At 42.0% G+C, this 19,730-nt stretch overlaps 1 protein-coding gene and 1 long non-coding RNA gene across 2 annotated transcripts; both read right to left on the reverse strand.

Moving 5' to 3' along the window:
* Nucleotides 1-1,627: 1,627 nt before the first annotated feature.
* Nucleotides 1,628-4,821, reverse strand: LOC144325108 (uncharacterized). The gene is made up of 3 exons (XR_013390398.1): nt 4,525-4,821; nt 3,004-3,035; nt 1,628-2,505 (listed from the first exon to the last, which is right to left on the reverse strand). It is a non-coding gene; the product is annotated as an uncharacterized LOC144325108 (long non-coding RNA).
* Nucleotides 4,822-5,139: 318 nt separating this feature from the next.
* Nucleotides 5,140-14,258, reverse strand: LOC114581819 (uncharacterized). Its single transcript, XM_077918211.1, has 5 exons — nt 14,141-14,258; nt 12,795-12,860; nt 8,331-8,621; nt 5,776-5,859; nt 5,140-5,210 (listed from the first exon to the last, which is right to left on the reverse strand). The coding sequence occupies exons 1-5, from the start codon at nt 14,256-14,258 to the stop codon at nt 5,140-5,142; spliced, it is 630 nt and encodes a 209-aa protein (XP_077774337.1).
* Between the last annotated feature and the right edge of the window lie 5,472 nt (nt 14,259-19,730).

Here is a 19,730-nt window from a genome sequence, read left to right on the forward strand (position 1 = left end):
AAATCTCCTGGCAGACCTTGATTGATTCTTGTAAGACGAAGGTGACAAATAATCAAATGCTTTGGATAAGAATTAGGAAGACAAAATAATAGTATGATGCTGTGTGTAAAATAACCAAAATAAGTGACAGTACAATGGGTTTAATCGGAAGTCAATTTTATTTTCTCTTAATTTTTCTATTTTTTTTCTTTTTTCTTCTTTTCTTCTTTCTGTTCTGTAAATTAGTTATTGATAAAATTAGTGACTGGTGATGCAGATAATATATAGTTGTGTATAGTTGTGTTCAGTAGTATATTAGGGTGTGATGTTATTTAATTTTAATGTTGTTTGTCAAATTAAAAAAAAATTGGCAGCAGGATTTCAATTATACATTATCAAATCCATCATGGATGGATTCATAGAATCCATCATAGAAAGGGGAATCTGCACTGGACAGGAGAAGGCGGAGAACCTCCACGAGAGGCTTTAAAAATAAAATAAATAAATGACCATGACACATGACTCTGACCTTTATAAAGTTCGTAAGTAAGTCATTTTTGACTTACTGAACATGTGGTCTCTTTCTATGTTAAGGGAAGCGGGGAACTTTGGAGGCAACTTAGAAGGGGGTATTTTAAAGGTTTAACAGCCTATATTTCCATACTTTGCTGCATATTTTGTGATTTTAAATCTCTGTTGCAGTTCTCTTGCCAACAAGGATTTACCCCAAACCTGGATCTAGGCATCTATAAAATTTTCCTTTTTATACCTATCTTCCTTTCACCAAACTCAAATTAACCAACACTGGAGGGACCCAGCCTTTTCCTATCTTTGGCTGGCAGAGAGAAACAACATGTCCCGTCCCACCCCACCCCCTTCTGACTGATTGAGAGCCCACCTGGACTCAGTCTACCAGGGGCGTGATGAATTATCAAGGCATTGGCTGACAGAGGCAGTGGTGCCCTCCCCCAGTGGTGGTGCCCCAAAGGGGTTGGCACCAAAGGCACTCTGTCCTTTGGGATGAGTCACTTTGAGGGGGGTTCGGGTTAAGCAAGGGCTCACTATGAAGTTGTTACAGTAAGTGTCACACTTTTAACATTGAAGGGGGGGAAGGTGCTGGTACTGCATACTCTGGAGTTCCCCCAGAAAAACTGCTTGTTCCTCAACTCTGAACTCATACTGTGTTATGAGTCAATTCCTATTGTTGTGTGGTGTTCAGGTCTCTACAGTACTATGTGCACATGAAGTATAGGTAGGAAGCCCAGTTTCATTCATATTCATGCTGAAGGAAATTCCACTATGTTCAATGAGACTGAGTCATGCCCAAACTGGCAAGCATAAGTTACCCCTATTCCTGAACTGGCAGTTGTTTGTGGGCCCAAGTTTTGTGAATTAGGCCCTGAGTCACATGATCATGCTAGATTGCATTTGGAATAAGTGTATGCCCCTCCTTGCCCCATCATGTCCCTACCACCCCCTTTTTAGACTTACACTGGCTTATGTTTCACCAGTGGGAATTCATGCTCATATCTCCAGCTCAGCCAGCACAGGGAACTTAATCAGCATTGCCCTGGCTCAGCCCTGGGAAAAATCTAATAATAATAATAATAATAATAATAATAATAATAATAATAATAATAAATTTATATGCCACCCATCTGACTGAGTTACCCCAGTCACTCTGGGTGGCTTCCAACAAATTAAAACACAACACAACATCAAACATTTAAAATTTCCCTATACAGGGCTACCTTCAAATGTCTTCTAAAAGTCAGATAGTTGTTTATTTCCTTGACATCTGATGGGAGGGTGTTGCACAGGGCAGGCGCAACTCCTGAGGGCTCTCTAAAGTCTCTTATCTGGACAGATCCTGGGCTTTGACCGCACTGCTAATTTAGAATATAGGATAATCTCCAACATTCTCATGTGTGAATTGAGATTGATTACTTCATCTTCGTATCTAACAAACCAATAGGCAAATTACATTTGCCATGATTTCTATGCTTTCTATGATACCCATATTTATAGGCCTAGGATGTCAGCAAGCAGAATTCCCAGGTATTTCTATTGTGTTGAACAAACAAGTGTACCATAATTAACACAACAGAATGAACATCACTTTTGTCATTCCATTGACCTGTGGTTACATCATTTGACATTACCAATGAAATTGCAATCAGACACAACCATGAGGATATGGTAGAATTTGAAGGTTAAGTGTGCATAACAGTGGGAAACCAAAAAAAGGTTCCTTGCATGGTTAGAGGCAGGAAAAGAGTAAATAAAATAATAAACAGAAAATCGGATGAAAGTCTTCTCAGATCTTCCGGGGGCTGTAAAGCTTCCAAATTCCTCCAGTTCTAGCACTTTCAAACTTCTTCCATATTATCAATTCCCATAAATTGTCATGCATTGTGAGGATGCAGCATCGGCATGTGAAATGTTGGAGGTCTGTCGGGCAGGTTGCATGTACAATGGAGTAACAGATGCATAGGTTGTTGTTTCTGTATTTCGGGGTGGTGATCGCTTGGAAATTGGAAAAAAAATAGTTACCTACTGATATTGGCTTTTTGGCAGAAGTAATTTGGGGTCAATTGTTGTTATGGCAAGAAAAAACTGTTCACCTATCTGGAATATATTTGTAGTTTTACACAGTATTCCAGGGTTCTTGGTACATAAGTGGACCCAGAGGGGGTATGAGTGGGGCAGGCTACAATAGTCCACTTCCTTGGGTAATACCAGGCCAATGCAGAGCTTGTCTGAGGCTCACGGAGGAAATTTTGTTAGAATAAAGTTATTGGCACAACAGTGTAAGTCCCGCAGGCCCCTGGCACCCCCCCCAGCCAGCTTAGCCCTCCAAGTCCTGGGGCAAGTGTACCGGACAGCCTCCTACCCCTGAACAGCCCTGGGTTCAGGGGTAGGAGGCTGTCTGGTACACTTTATAAACTAGTCAAAGTCAGAATTGAATATGGTCTACTGTACCAAGACAGATCACCCCAGATTTGGCTGAGACATTTTACTCACCACTGTTTGATGGAGTCCCGTAAGTGTGGCATCTGAAGACAAATTCACAGTTAGTCTAGTCACACAGTACAACTTCAAGGATGTGTATAAGTATGTGTACTTATGTGTATTGTGTACAATTGTAACATGTATCAGCCTTTTAGGAGTGGTTCATCCCTGATCACCAGACTCTTTCTTGAAGCTATCATTTGCTTCAAATACAACAATGCCCACGCAGCTCCTCAAGGACCATTGCCATCACTGACACCTCCTGTCAGTCCTGCTAGTATTGAGCTTCTCCAGGAAAAGGTGTCTGAGAATCAGTCAGCACTGACTTAAACATACCTCACAGGCCCCATTCACTCACCAAAGTGCCAATTTGCTTTCTCAGTTTGCTTTTCCAGAGCAGAAATACCTCTCATTTGCTATGTCAAGACTTGTTTCTGTCCTACTCTTCAAAAGGAGGAGGCAGGGTATGTGTAGCTTCTTGGATCAATGTCTCAGCCCACACTAAGCCATACAATTCATCTGCTGTACCTTTACTCTTGTTTGCCTGGGTATCACCCAGGTCTATGCGTTAATGGGTTTGGCAGAAACAGAAAGTTTGAGTTCTTCATTCAACAGCAAGGGTCAGGAGTGGAAAGGCATGTTGGCTGGGTCTGATGAGAGTTATAATCCATCAGTGTCTGGGTGGTTGTGCTATCCTGAGAATGCATCTGACTAAGAGGTCAGGGAGGGCAACAGAAACAGTTGTATACTATAGGCCTTCAAAAATAGCTCTCTGGAAATGAGTAACACATTCAAATTCAGCGGTTCTGGTAAGGCTACATTGAGAAAAGCCTTCCGAAATGGCTATGTGGGCGTCACTGTTTGTTGAATGCGTCATGTGGGTTAGGAACCACAGTGAGAGCATTCTCTCCCACAGCCCACAACTTCTATTTATAAGCCTATTCTACCAAATAATGTATTACAATTTTTGTAGGTAAGCATGAACCAGAAGCTTCACTGAGTTAGAAATAACTGCAGAAAAATTTAGTTTCTCCTGGAGACACAAGGGTTTGCATTTGAGGTCATTGGAATGCAGCTGCATAACAAAATAAAACCACTGTACTTTCCATTAGGTTTGGAGAGTGAAATGATTTTTTAAAACTTAATTAAATTTGTGGTTTTCATGTTCCAGAACATAATATTTGTATCCTAAAACTAAATTCTGCCTTTCACACAGAAACCTCCAAGGGATTGTATAGCAATACTAAAAAGTAACACCTGAATTCAAAGTTCTTAATCCTTCATTTTAGATATTTCAAACACATTTTACACTCACGTGATTAGCTGAAGAGCATAACTGTCTTCCTAGTTTTTCAGCAGAAACATGTATATACTTGTTTTTAGAGCATTTTCCCACAGTCACAAAGTCTGCAAACTTAACTATTCAGACCAAAAAATATAAAGCAGCTAAACATTCTGTAGATCCTCTGATTGTGTGCTAGACTTTGTGGTTTTCATGACCCTCAGTCCAAAGGGAGAAAAGAATTATCTTACACTGAACTTCTTCAGAGGCCAGGTTTCTGCTGTTTTCCTTGACTTCAGTTCCTTCCCTAAGAAAAACAAGAGACAAATGCATTTGTGATGCGGCATATTTACTGGTTCTGTAGGGAGAAAGCCTTTTCTGAGAAGGATGAGATCTGCATTCCTTCACACAACCATGAATGATACAAAATGCAGGAGATCTGAACTTTAAAACTTGGTTTAGTCACATGAAGCTTTAAATCTGATAAGAGCAGAAGCTTCAGTATAAATGTTTAGGCAACAGCAGAAGACTCTTCTTAGTTCATTCATGTATTTTCTTTCCCTGTACCATGTCTCTGATCTAAATGTCTGCTATTTGTCCAACAGTGGCAGTGGGGAGATGCAGGGACCTTGCCGGAAAACAGCTTAGGAGAAAGTGTAAAAAACAAGAAACAAAAATCCCCACACATTCTCAACAACAATTCTGAACATCGTGCATGAAAAAATATTGTTTTGCTATGTTAACAATGACCTTGTTTTTGGAGTGCTTGAAATAAATTCCTGCCTTCTTTCTTTCTATGCTGCTTTGAGCATAATTTTTTTGTGGAAAAGCAGCATATAAATAAAGCAAATGAAGAAATGAAAATCTTACACATAATCAAAAGGAATGTGCTCAGTGTTGACTCTGTCCTGCCTTGAAGATAGATGACGACACAGCACTAAAACAAAAAAAAGAAGAGAGGCAAAGAAGCTGTCATAAATTAGGTATTTCAAAGGCGGAATTGTCATCTGGATGTAATTTCCAAAAGGCGGTGTTTGGTGGGGGGGGCGTTTTTGTAAAGAAAAGAAAAGAAAAGCTTGACAACTTCAGGGGTGGTTTTTGGTTTCTACTTTTTGTAATATGGCAACCCTATCACAAAATTGGAAGGAGGGGGCAGTTTCATGAAGGAGGAGTGGCAGTTGAAGCCACTCCTCTAAATGCACACTCCTCTAAATGGATACAATTTCCCCTAACAGAATTCAGTTTTGTACTTTCTTTTTGCTAACATATACATGTTTGTGCACAATTTCTCCCATACCTGTGCATGTGCGTGCACACACACATGGTTGGAGACTTGCACTGCAGGTGTGTGTTTTGAAGGAAAGCTGAGTTTCAGTTCAAATGTTGTTCCTACTTGAAAAATCAACCCTTTTCGTGGTAGATTATCATTGCTTCAGGTTACCAGCACTCACCTTTCTTGACCAAAAGGTAGATTATCATTGCTTCAGGTTACCAGCACTCACCTTTCTTGACCAAAAGGTAGATAAAAAATACCAACACCAGAATGGTAACACCCACAACTCCATATATAATTTTCTGATTTGACCCTGTCAAAAAAGAAGAGCAACCTGAATTAGATCGAAGAAGAATGAGCACTCACACTTTACATTGTGGGTGCCCTTTGCGGGATCGCGCACGGTGCTACAGTTCCCAGGGAACATACTGGCAAACAGGGGCTGGCCTGCCTCTCAGCATTATTAATTGGAGGTTAATGTCCAGCCTCAGTAATCAAGTTCCTTGCTGGGAGTTGAGGCCAGTCCCATTTATATATAGGGGGTGAAGCCGAAAGTAGCCAGGCAGTTGGCTCAGGAGATTCTCCCCCCCTCCCCTCCCTTTGTTTAATGCTTTCTTGTTTGCAGGTTAACTTTTTCTTACTGTTTAGTGGCTGCTGCTATGGTCTTTGATTGGTTGCTGTTGAAGGATTGGGAATAAATTTTCCTGCATTGGCAAGTTTTGTCTTCCCTGTAGCAATTCGTCACAACTTTGGTGGTTATGGCCTTGGGTGGAATCCTTTAGTCTTATTTTCCCTATGGGTGTGTGTGTGTGTGTGTGATCCCAGGGTTCCCTCTTAAAGGGGTTATATAATGGGTGTCACTGGCTATACACTGAAAGGTCGTCAGTGAACTACATGCGGGGATATGGGCTGGGCTGCTTGTGTACACATACATCTTGCAGTGCACCCCCATATCACATTTACCCTGATGTGCCCCAGTTCCCCTGGCTGGGGGCGGGGCGGGGCTGGGAGGTATACACGCCCAATGCCTAAGCCAAGGTCTTCTTACATTCGGAAGTTTAATAAAGTTGTGGCCTAATTTTAATTCCATAACACATTGTGAGAGTCTTTGTTCCTTTCCTATGATCCTTGGGGGCTGGGGCTGTTGTGGCCTGGTCACGCAAAAAAGAGTCTTCATTTGGTTTCCCTCACAAAGCCAAAATTGGCCCCACCTAAATCAGGCTGGGATTGCCATATGTCCTGAAAATTCCAGATATGCAAGGAAATCAGATGCCTAAAAAGGCATCCTGGGGGAATTTTTGAATTTTAAGCAATGTCTGGATTTTCCTGTACGTGTGGCAACCAGGTTTTTTTGGGGGGGGGTCTGCCCCCCGAGCAGCAGAAGAAATGTCCCCCATTACGTGGGAGACCCAAAGGGTGCTTGTGCCCCCTGACTCCCCACATGCAGTAGTACCAACTGAGGAGTAGGAGGATGGTGGAAAATAAATATGACTTGGTTATCCTGACCTCATCTCCCCCCCCCCCCGTGTGTTTTGGAGGAAGGCTAGGGTGTCAGGAATTTTGCTTTTTGAAATATGGCAAGCCTAAATCAGGTATTACTTCTCCCTCATGTTTTTGAATAAATAAACTATTTATCCATTTTCCTCTGTACAGTGGCACCTCGGGTTACATACGCTTCAGGTTACAGACTCCGCTAACCCAGAAATAGTACCTCGGGTTAAGAACTTTGTTCAGGATGAGAACAGAAATCGTGCTCCAGCAGCATGGCGGCAGCAGGAGGCCCATTAGCTAAAGTGATGCTTCAGGTTAAGAACAGTTTCAGGTTAAGAACGGACCTCCGGAATGAATTAAGTACTTAACCTGAGGTACCACTGTATAGCCAACCGGCTTGATTGATGGCAATCATTGGTCTTTATCAAAAATGGAGAAAAATTCAGACATTGACATCAAGAGTGCTATCAAAGTTTCTACAGTGACAAAAATATTCTATTATTGTGGTCTCAGGGTATTAACGATCTCTGACAGGAAATGATAAAAAATATTTTCTTTTCATGATTGTGCTTGAGTAAATTGCATTATTTTGTTTCTGTGTTAAGATTTAAAATGGCATACTAAAACAAACAAATAAACAAATAAATAAGTAAATATTTTTACTCAGTAATGCTGCTTACGTACCATTGGAATATAATGTATATATTAATGTGCATCATTACAATTTGAACTAAATTGTTTCATTTGAACTAAAAATCACTGGTTATGACTAAGAGCCATTCGTTTCATTGGGCCTACTCAAAGTATGACTTAGCTGGATGGAAGAACATATGTAACCTTTCATGCACTCTTTAGAAAAACATGATGTGCCAAAAGGAATGAAACAGGATGGATTTAGGCTGATCTAAGCCCCATCCCTAGAGGCTAGACACATAAATCATGAATGTTTTTGATAAGCTCCCTAATAGCAATACCTATTTTTTAATAGGCCATTAAACAGTGTCCCTGGAGAAGTGCTATCATCTCTATGCTATTGGCCAGATTCTCCAACATTGGTTGCATAGGTGCAAAACAGCACCTATTTTCATTTAGATAAATATATGAATATGCTCCCGGGAAGTCTGAACATGCTCTGTGGCTATGATTAACTGTTGTGATGGGGGCATAGAAATGGACTGTGCTGAAATATGGCATGGCTGGCTAGCTGGAACTCTAAACAGGACTGTCCCACCATGCAACATTCTCTTGCAGGTCCCTTGCAGGTTCCTAGTCTGATCATTTCTACAATCTTACCTGACTGGAGAATCAGATCCTGAGCAACACTGAGGGCAGAAGTCTTCTCTTGGTTCTTTGCATCCTTCTGCTGGTAACCACAGGAATATTGGCCAGCATTCTTCGGCAATGCATTTACGATGTATCGAGCATTTTGAAATGTTGCTTTCTTGAATGAAACAGGAGCCCCATCTTTACAGAAAAAAAATCTGGTCACCACGACCTCTGATGGAGCCGTACAGAGTACTGCGATAATTTCCCCTTCAGGAACCGAAGTTGCGTTCAAGAATAAATCAGGAGCAGGAAGTTCACCTAGAGAACAAACGGAAGAAATAAATAAAGAGCATAAGTGAATGCAGAGAGTAAGTGAAAATGTAGTTGCAATGGACCAAATCAGATTGCTTTATCACCATTATTTTGTCTTGCTGTATTGCTTTTTAGCACTTTTTTCATAATTGTGTCTTGTATACTGCCTTTAATTATTTCTTTTTGGGGAAAGTGGCATGTCAGTGCTCTATTCTGTTTTTTTTTTTAAATTTAAAGCATTTAATGCCGCCTCAATTTTCATTTAGAAATTTGGGGTTGTAAACTCTTAATTTAATTATTTAAAAGGTATAGAAGATCAATAATTAGGTGAGCAAAAAGATCCAAGATGGCAACTGAGACAGCAGCCTAGTCAGAGCTCCTGCCTTCAGTTAAGCTTTTAAGTAGTTTTTAGCCATTTCCTGATTCTAATCTCACATTTTTAACATCTTAATGGCTGCCTTATTGCCTCTCCTTGTTTTTAGTTTATTGTTGTATTGTTTTACTTCTCAACCTGACTTACCCCAACAATGGACGCCCAATGAAGTCTGCCTCTGTGACTGACCTGCAGTTTTGTCTACTGGCTAAAATTTTGGACTAACACATTGCTGCAAAGACTCGACTCCAGCTTGGTGGAACTCTGCTAACTTTACTGGAATGGCTGCCAGAAGGGAAAAATGAGGCAGGAATAGCCCAAACAGCATAATTGGGACTCACAAATCCTCTAAAGCAGAGAAGCAGCTGAAAATCGACACCTTCATCCCCAGATTGGAAACCGAACAAATAATAAGTAACGATGTCATGGGAACCCCCTCTCTTTTAGGGAGGCAATGAGACAATCCGACACAGAGGTTAGGAACAAGAGGGGTTCCCCCTATCCCAAATGCTGGCCAGTGGAGAACAAGACAGTGGAGGAGCTTGTATTAAACAGATTTCTAACATACACCCCTACCAAGAAATTTGCATAATGTCTGCAGAAACCATGGTCTTAGTTCTTCAAAGACTGAATGAAATTCTGACTAAATTAGTTAATATAGAGGAAAATTTGGACATGTGCTCCCCCTCCACAAACTCACAAATGGTTAAAAGGATGACAAGGCACAGCTGCATCATCGATCCAACAACCCGAGTCCCGGATGTAACAAGATCTTGCCAAGTCCTTCAAAAGATAATGCTCGAGATTCACCTCAATGTGCACAGATGGGCGAAACACAGGTCAATCATGACATCCCTATCCCAGCTTCTGAACTGCCACTATCAAAAAGTAGATCTGGAAAAAATCTACTTTCTGCCCAGCATATGAAATACTATACGTTTACTTATCACTTTTAGCAAACCAGCCCTCCCATCTCGACTTATGCAGATGAAAAACATCTTATGTTTTTCATAAAACATAAAACACTCCCTTCCCCTGATAAGGGTCTTCAAGGATGAAACAGTGAGACAGCTTATCTCTGGAAGAGAATCACAGCCAATGTTGAAAAGTGAAACTAAATTAAATAACAGAAATGCCAGTTGCACGAAGGGGGAGAATAAAACCCTGAGTTTAGAACTACAGGAGCTGAAGAGGAGATTAGGAAGCATAAAGTCTGAAATTTCAACTCTAGACGTAAGGACACTGGAACTGTAAACACAACATTTAAATATGACCAATAGCTCCCTATCATGAAGAAGGCCATGTGTGCATCTGACTGATCTCTTCCCAAGTGACAGAGATGAAGAGGGGGACTCTGACAACCCTGACACTCCCATGCTAATAACCTTCAAGGAACCCCATGTCACCGACAGACAGTTGGAACCACACAATAGTACCCAGGCTACACACAGACTTTTGCCTAATGCCTCCAAAACTCATGATCCAACTGGTGCCCAGATACTCACCCTTAAACAGGAGGGCAAGCTTTCTCCACTACCTCTCTGGCAGAACAGGACAAATGAGGTCCCTGCTCAGGAAGTTGGCTCTTTGCTAGTCAATGATCCCCACTTTGCAGCACATGCCTCCCTAATACTTCCAAAGGCACAGAAGGAACTAATAGCCCCCCAACCATCCCATGAGGGAAAGAGGGACTGACAGCCAACAGGCCAGCATAAGGTCACCCTCCAAACCTGGAATGTAGCCAGATGGGCTGCATCTATCAGGGGTACTTGCTTCACTGATTTTCTATCACAACATCACATCATCTTGATTCAGGAAACCTGGGCCAGGGATGACATATCATTAAATGGATATAATTCCTTTACAACCGGAGCTGAACCAGGGAAGAGGCTTGGCAGAGCAAAAGGGGGGTTGGGGACCCTTATCTCTACCAACATTGGCTCTACACCAAGACCCCTCCCCTCCCTTAAGACACTTGCCATGGCTACTATGCTCCACCTCAATGAGAAGGCTCTACTATTTATAAATGCCTACATGCCCCCAATGTGCCAGAAATCTGATATCAGAGCCCAATGGAGTGAGCTGGAAGGATACGTTGCAGACCTCATCCTACAGAACCCTAATGCAGCTCTCTACTGGAACATCATAAGGCTCTCCCAACCTAACAAACCATTAGTGGCAGAATCCTATATCCCGTCAAGGATTTGGGAGACACGTTTTCAGGAACTCTACAGGGATAGAGCTGATGGGTAAGGCCAAATTCCCGAAAGCATAGCGAACCTCCCAAAGTAGGCCCCAGTAACAACAGGAATTGAGTGGCGGCAGCGCGGCAGCAACAGGAGGCCCCATTAGCTAAAGTGGTACCTCAGGTTAAGTACAGTTTCAGGTTAAGAACGGACCTCCAGAACGAATTACGTTCTTAACCAGAGGTACCACTGTATTACATAGACATACGGGCCAGGTTTATCCTGCCTATCCTGCAAAAATCCTTAGGACATACAGAACAACTTAACATCTCCCTACTACTCCAGGACGAAAACCCAGATGTCACATACTCAGTTGCTAGATTTTTTGCCATGATGGATATTCACCGAAGGATGGTTTGTGTCACAAACCAGTCCTAAACTGATGGCCCACATTGCAAGACCTGTCTTCCCTTAAGTTTTGCTTCTTACAGTTGTTTAAACTGCATGTTTTTTATTTCTTTTTTTCTTAGCTTTTATCTGGTTTAATTATCAGTCTTTATTCATCCATTATCAGTGTTTAATCTAATATTTTATTCACATGTTTTATCCTGTTCTTGTTTCTTTGTCCTTATTTGCTTATCTGTTTAATTCCTAACCGCTATTTTATTATATGTTTTTCTTATGCTGGTCTGTGACCGTAATAAAGTTCATTCATTCATTCATTCATTCATTCATTCAAGAGCATAAATGAATCCAGAGAGTAAGTGAAAATGTACTTGCTATGGAGGGTGAACATTTGAATAATCATGTAGAATTAGATTGTTTTATCACCATTATTTTTGTATTACTGTATTGCTTTTTAGCACAATTTTCATAATTATTTATTGTATATTGCTTTAAATTATTTCTTTTTTGGGGAAACTGGCATGCAAGTGTTCTACTCTATTTTATTTATTTAAATGTATTTATTTATTTTATTTAAAGCACCTCAATTTTTATTTAGAAATCTGGGGTTGTAGACTCTCAAATTAATTGTTAAAAAGATATGAAAGATGAAGAGTTAGGTGAGCAAAATATATCTTATGAGGCAATCCTATGTCAAGTTTCCAATAGGATGATATTTTTAAGGATAAAACAACTCTCTAGCTCCAGCCCACATGAGCTGCTTAAATGAGGATGGGAGACACTTTAGAGAGTGATTTTGCTCTCTAAAGCCCCTCCTGGCCTCATTTAAAAGCAGACAGTGTAAGATGTGAGAGAAAGTCAGAATAGCTTTAGTAAGTGGTCAGAATGTGAGGGAAGGAAGGTTCAGCCAAGTTTAAAGGGGAGGTTTGGGCAAGATGTGAGGGGATAGGCAAGGGGGTGAGTGAGGGGTAAATGGAGGAGGGGTTAGCCAGGTGTTGCTGCTAGAGGGCTGGTGGGATTGGTGAGCTGAGAAAGTGTTGGTGGCAGCATCCCATATTTTCTAAAAGCTTGATGATGAAACAAAACAGCCCTGACCTTCTTTGATAATGAACATTTAGCATTAGACATGTGGTTCGAGTAGAGGAAGAAACACACACCATTCTCTGCAATCCGGCACACACTAGCGCACACAGTCTTGCACAGTCTCAAACTCACCTGTAGAAGTGCAAAGCTCTGAATCTTTGTCATCACCCAAACACCAGTGATTTGCAAGCAGAGCACCTGGAATAACATCCATGCAATATGTTTATAATATATTTTAACAAGTAAAAGCAAGGGCAGAGCAGTATTTCAATAATTCTCCAGACCTGCTATTTTGGCTGCAGCCTCTTTGGAGTGGCTTTAGTGTATTCTAGCAAACCCTGGTAGTTTCCAATTATGAAAATAATACACATATAAATGAGAGTCAATGTAATGGCATATAATTGCCAGGTTTCCTCTATGTCAGAGCACCTGCTATTCTGCTGCAGGTTTTTTTCTGGGTGCAAAAGGGTGCGTGGGGTTGAAAGAGATTAAACAAGCATGTCAGAATGCAGAGCTGAGGAGAAACCAATAAAATTCGCCCTTTCCCATGTGTTTCACACTGTTCCTTCTACTAGGTAAAGGTAAAGGGACCCCTGACCATTAGGTCAAGTTGTGACCGACTCTGGGACTGCGGTGTTCATCTCGCTTTATTGGCCGAGGGAGCCGGCGTACAGCTTCTGGGTCATGTGGCCAGCATGACTAAGCCGCTTCTGGCAAACAGTGCAGCGCATGGAAACGCTGTTTACCTTCCCGCCGGAGTGGTACCTATTTATCTATTTGCACTTTGATGTGCTTTCAAACTGCTAGGTTGACAGGAGCAGGGACTGAGCAATGGGAGCTCACCCCGTCACGGGGATTTGAACCGCCGACCTTCTGATCGGCAAGTCCTAGGCTCTGTGGTTTAACCCACAGCGCCATCCGCGTCCCGTTCCCTCTACTAGCACTTCTTTAATTTGTACATTTAGATTATGTTGTGCAACCCAGTCATTCTTAAACTGAAATCCTTTTTTCTCTTGCAGATAGTACTAGAAGATGATGAAGAGGATGAAGGGGGGGGGGAGAAGTTAGATGTTTTCATGAAATGTCCTCCACAAGCTGAAGAAGAAGGCCTTATTTCATTTCATTTTTTAAAATGTCTGTTGAAAACAGCTTGGCTTTTCTGCAGTCCTCAAGGGGGGGGGGGGTCAAAGCTTTACGATCACCCACCCCTGCCCTGCTGTCCACCACCACCAATCACGCTGATCCCCCTCTCACACAGGGACATGTTCCCTCACATGCGCCAGAATTTCCCTGATAAAACATGCCAGTTTCACCATCTCATCTAAGTCCATTAATTTTAACAACCACTCTTCCATTCTTGGTAATGATGAGTAATTCCATCTTTGACACAAACACACACATTCCTAGGAAAGCTCTGATGGGAATTATGGGCTTTACTTTCCCCAGATCAAATTGCCCTCCCAGTTTCCCAAACTTACAGAGAACCCAGAAGAGATTCATCAGGGCAGGGCAGGAGTTGGCTTCCCAATCTGATGTTTGTCCCCACCTCTGACTCTCAGCTCCTTCTACTTCTTTCACAGATGAGACGGAAATCATCACGACTTTTGCAGCATGTATGCTTCTATCCCCTCCCCTGGGGAACACCCCCACATGTGGCTGCAGATACGATTCAAGGATGTATAATTTTACACCATTCCTTCTGGTGAACTATTCAACATATCTGTGACCCTCAGGCACATTCAAGATAATATTTGATGCTCAGAAAGGCAGCTTTTCATTCGTTATCCTATTTCCCCCCAACAGAAGGTGCTGTGAAAATATGTAGATTAATTCACATGATAGAGAGAAGATTCAGACATTAATTGTGGTGAAAATTTTGTTATTGGGAAATAAATAGGAAATCCCCCCCTCCCTGAGAACAGTATTCCCTCAAGATAAAGTGAATGGGGTTGCATACCAGCAACCCATGCCCAAGATAGATCTAAATCAGCGGTGTCCAAACTTTTTTCAAAAAGGGCCAGATTTGATGAAGTGAAGGGCCGTGAGGACCAACCAAAGGGCCAACCATAGTTGTTGACCTTTTTTAGGATTGAAGTTATCGGGCTTTTTTTAGGATTGAAGTTGCTGAGGTTTTTTAATGATGGATTAAACCGACCGGTGAGCCGGATTAGGCCTCGAAACGGACTTTGGACATGCCTATAAGGAAGGGAGAGTGCCTGGGCTGCATTGTGAGACCTGGTGGGCCAAGATTATGCCACAGGGCCTTGATCCCTAGTCCAGCAGTTTCTGATGTTAGAGTGGAAAGAGCAACAAGTGATCCTGGTCCTTCCTGCTGTCTGGCTACAAGTTTCGTCTTATTACATTCTATCTCTGGTGTGAAGGATTCAGCCATTCTCTTCGTATCCCCATGGAAAGAGGCTCTAGCTTCCTTTGAGATGTGGAACTGGTAATTTCTGTGAGCCTTTAGACTGGCTTAGGAAGATTATTTTTCTGCCTCGAAGAACTGTGACAATTTCCAAATTAATCTGAGAGAAGCTCATCAAAATTTACTCATATCAAATTATTGTTCCATTGTTGTGTTTCCTCCCCCCCAAAAAACTTTTCTTTATGGAAATTCAGTATAAGGAATCTCATGACAGGAAAAGAATAAAACACTTTTAGGGAGGCGGAGGACTTGGCTCTTTATATGACAGGGTCTCCAGGTAACTCAAATATCTAGTGGGTGGATTGTTTCTTTTGGTCAAAGCACTATGGCAAGATCTGTTAGATCGGGAGTTTGGGATGCAATGGTTCTTTTGTTAAGCCAGCTGATTCCCAACTCATCTGGGTTCAGCCAGCATTAAGTACCAAACCCTGGCTCAGTCAAAGGTGTAACTTGCTCAACCCAGTTCAACCAGGGCTCTGCCTGCTGAACCAAAGCTAGCTGAGACAAGGCCGGTGTAACTTCCAAAAATGAGCATTCTGGCAGCATGACATGAGCAAGACCAAGAAGGAAGAGTTTAGGCTGGACCCTAAACCCATTCAGCTAGATGATGTGACCTGGCAATCTGGCATAAGCACACTTTTAATGGGTTGTTTTTGTCTGGCAGGCTTAAGTAGAGCAGCAGCTCTGCTTCTAAAATGAGCCTCGAATCTGGTAAAACATCATGCCACTTTAACTTTGGTTTGCTTTACTATAACTTTTTGTGCAAAGTGTTGCTTCCTTATACTTTTTCTATGCTACCCACCTCTGCAGATACAGGAACCTCATGAGAGGCAATGATGTACTTGGAAAAACAGAACTGCAAAAATTAAACATAGCCATTAAGCCAAACTATTAGAAATGCATTCATAAAAACCTCAAAGGAAGGAAGTGTATTCATCAAAATAGATGTTAAGCTGAACCAGTGTGGTAAAAGAGTCTACAATAAATCTAAGTGCTATTTTGGGGCTTCACTGCTTTTCCTTTTCCTCCTTTTAATGCTCTTTCCATATTTTAGCTAATTACTCAAGTTCACCTTTCACAGCTGTAACAACACCCTTGCTCATGAGAGATTTCATCTCAGCAAACATCACTAGAACAACAGAATATTCTGAAAGTGATCAAAACATTTAATAAACATTATCGTATCATAGTCCCACCTCCCTGTCACTGATATGCAAACTAGAGGGCCCATCACCCTGTTTAGCAAGCATCTGAAGTGGCCCTGCCCATGTGCCAACATACTGCATAGAGTGAGCATGGGAAAGCTGTGGCCTTTGAGATGCTGGTGGACTCCCATCTGCCTCAGCCAGCATGTCTTATGGCAAAGGAAAATGGGAATTGTAGTCCAACAGCATCTGGATGACCACAGCTTGATACAGAATCTGAGATCAATCCACAATCCTGGGACACTTCCCAGCTTGCACTTCTTTCCTCAGAAATAGGCACTGCTCATGCAACGTACATGACAGGAGTAATGACTTCAAGTCTTCCAAGTAAACAGAGGGCGGGGAGATGGTCTGTAAGGTGTTCCTTTGGGGAGGAGACCTATGAAATTGCTCTTCGTTTGGACTGACTACCTCAGCAGCACAGAGATGAGGGGGTGCAAAGCAAGGCATGACAGAGAAAGTACTATGGACAGGGTTCCTTGCAGGATTCAGCTTGGGGACTCTATTAAAGCAGAGCTGTTGTTTCAGCAGTCATGTTAAGACTGAGCCTTAAATGGAAACTTCCCTGTGGCTATTTTGGCCTTCTGTGAGACGGACCAGTTCCCTTAAATGGACTTTAATGAACATTGACTCTGACAGTGAAGGAGGCTGATCCCCTCAGCATCCTAGAAGAGCAGCACAACCTCAACTGGTTGGATAGATACCAGCACAATGCAATCTACTTCCGCAAGTGCTTCTGATTTGGTATGTACATCTGGGACAGCTTGTTTGGACAATTTGCTCTCCCACCTGGAATCCCTGGTCATAAGATAGTATACAGCATAACAGTGCTTTCACAGTGTTTCACCCATTTTAAAATCTTTGGCTGCTCATTCCCACTTATTTGTGGCTTGGGAGGACTGAGGTGTGTAATAAGAATGCCTTTGTGGATGAGAACTATTGAGGACCTGGGAGGGAAGTTGCCAGAGGCTGGATTGGTTTTACACTGGTGTGGACAGTCTTCAGTCCATGGGCACAACAAGCCCACTACATCTCCTCCTTTGGCTGACCAAATTATGGAAGCCCTGTCCACCCATCCTACAATAAACATCCCCAGCTTGTTTCTGATTTTAACCTTTTAATATGGTTTTTATTATGTATTTTTATGTACAATTGTTGTAAACCACTCTGATATTTTCGTATGAATATCAATATATAAATATTTTTCTAAATAAATAAAGCCAGGCCCTCAATGGAACAATTGGGAGCTTCGTGTGGGCCCCCAGTTGTCCCTTTCCTGGAGCAAAGCATGCCTTGCTCAAGGAGAGGGGAGAAGCTTCTCCTTCCCAGTGTAGCTCTTTGAAGCCGTGTTGTGCTGTTCCTTTGAGTCTTTAGTTTTGGAAATAAAAAAGAGTGTCCTGAAGTGGCTTGCAAAACACAGGGTTTGCTTTGTGGTTCCCATGTTTCGATAACGTCTGAAGGGATTTTAACTGAATTATGTCATGTGATGGACAGGTGGGTTACCCGGTCCATCTGTCAAAGTTGGCTAATGGGGTTGGACCCCAAAAGGTTCCCCACCATGGTCTTCCAGCTGAGGATCCCTATATAATTTTTTTTCTATCTGTGTATCTTTTTCTCTACTCCTTTACGCGAGCCAGTGTGGTGCAGTGGTTAAGAGTGGTGGACTCGTAATCTGGGGAACCGGGTTCGCGTCTCCGCTCCTCCACATGCAGCTGCTAGGTGACCTTGGGCTAGTCACACTTCTTTGAAGTCTCTCAGCCCCACTCACCTCACAGAGTGTTTGTTGTGGGGGAGGAAGGGAAAGGAGAATGTTAGTCGCTTTGAGACTCCTTCTTCTTCTTTCTAAACATAGCACACACTGGTTGGCTAACATATTATAGAAATACGGCACAATTCAAAGCAACACAATAGCGAAACAATTTATTTGGCAGAAATACAAATAATATTTTAAAACATAGGCATGTTAAAATAAGCAGCAGATAATATAAATCCCAGCAGATAAAAGGCTATACATTGATGTCCATTAATTAATACTATGTAGACACCTTTGCTGTATTATTTTCAGTACCTGCTATAAAAACTTCTGGAACCGAAGCCATTTATTGGAACCTTAAAGGTCAAAACCAGTACTTTAACTCAGCTTAGCAAAACAAAAAAATTCCTTCCAGTAGCACCTTAAAGACCAACTAAGTTAGTTCTTGGTATGAGCTTTCGTGTGCATGCACACTTCTTCAGATACACTGAAACAGAAGTTGCCAGATCCTTCTATATAGTGAGAAGGTGGGGAGGGGTATTACTCAGAAGGGTGGTGGGAATGGGTGATTGGCAGATGGCTGTGATGAGCCTGTTGATGACTCTTAATGACTGCAATAGGTCTTACAGGAAAAAGCAAGGGGTGAGAAGGTGAAAAATGGCTTTGTCATGTATAATGAGATAAGAATCCAATGTCTTTGTTCAGACCAGGTTTCTCCGTGGTTTTAAGTTTGGTAATAAGTTGCAATTCAGCAGCTTCTCTTTCCAGTCTATTTCTGAAATTCCTTTGTAGTAAAACAGCTACTTTGAGATCTTGTATAGAATGTCCTGGGAGATTGAAGTGTTCTCCTACTGGTTTCTCTGTCTTGTGGTTCTTGATGTCGGATTTATGTCCGTTTATTCTTTGGCGTAAGGTTTGGCCTGTTTGTCCAATATAGAGAGCTGAAGGACACTGTTGGCATTTGATGGCAAATACAATGTTAGACGATGAGCAATTAAATAGTCCTGAGATGGTATGTGTGATGTTGTTGGGGCCAGTAATGGTGTTGTCCGGGTGTATGTGGCAGCAAAGTTGGCATCTGGGTTTATTGCAGGCTCTGGTGCCAGTGTCCGTGTTGAGTCTGGTTGTAGTATTATTGTGGGTTAGGAGTTGTTTGAGATTGGGTGGCTGTCTGTAGGCAATGAAAGGTCTTCCTCCCAGAGCTTGAGAAAGAGAACTGTCATTGTCCAGGAGAGGTTGTAGATCTCTGATGATGCGTTGTACTGTTTTAACTTGAGAGCTGTATGTGATGACTAGAGGTGTTCTGTTATTTTCTTTTTTGGGTCTGTCTTGCAGCAAGTTCTCTCTGGGTATAAGTCTGGCTCTGTTGATCTGTTGTCTAACTTCATCTGCTGGGTATTTTAGTTCTAAAAAGGTTTGCTGTAGATCCACATCCTTTCATTGCCTACAGACAGCCACCCAATCTCAAACTTATTACCAAACTTAAAACAACGGAGAAACCTGGTCTGAACAAAGACATTGGATTCTTATCTCATTATACATGACAAAGCCATTTTTCACCTTCTCACCCCTTGCTTTTTCCTGTAAGACCTATTGCAGTCGTTAAGAGTCATCAACAGGCTCATCACAGCCATCTGCCAATCACCCATTCCCACCACCCTTCTGAGTAATACCCCTCCCCACCT

This window comes from Podarcis muralis, chromosome 13 (genome assembly GCF_964188315.1).
Source record: "Podarcis muralis chromosome 13, rPodMur119.hap1.1, whole genome shotgun sequence".
In the NCBI taxonomy this organism is placed as follows: Eukaryota; Metazoa; Chordata; class Lepidosauria; order Squamata; family Lacertidae; genus Podarcis; species Podarcis muralis.

Coding starts and splice junctions, on each gene's coding strand:
- LOC114581819 (XM_077918211.1), bottom strand. CDS start 14,258: ATGATTTCCGTCTCATCTGTGAAAGAAGTAGAAGGAGCTGAGAGTCAG. Junction 8,622..12,794: donor AGAGCTTTGCACTTCTACAG/GTGAGTTTGAGA, acceptor TTTGTTCTCTAG/GTGAACTTCCTGCTCCTGAT. Junction 5,860..8,330: donor GGATCTGATTCTCCAGTCAG/GTAAGATTGTAG, acceptor CTTTTTTGACAG/GGTCAAATCAGAAAATTATA.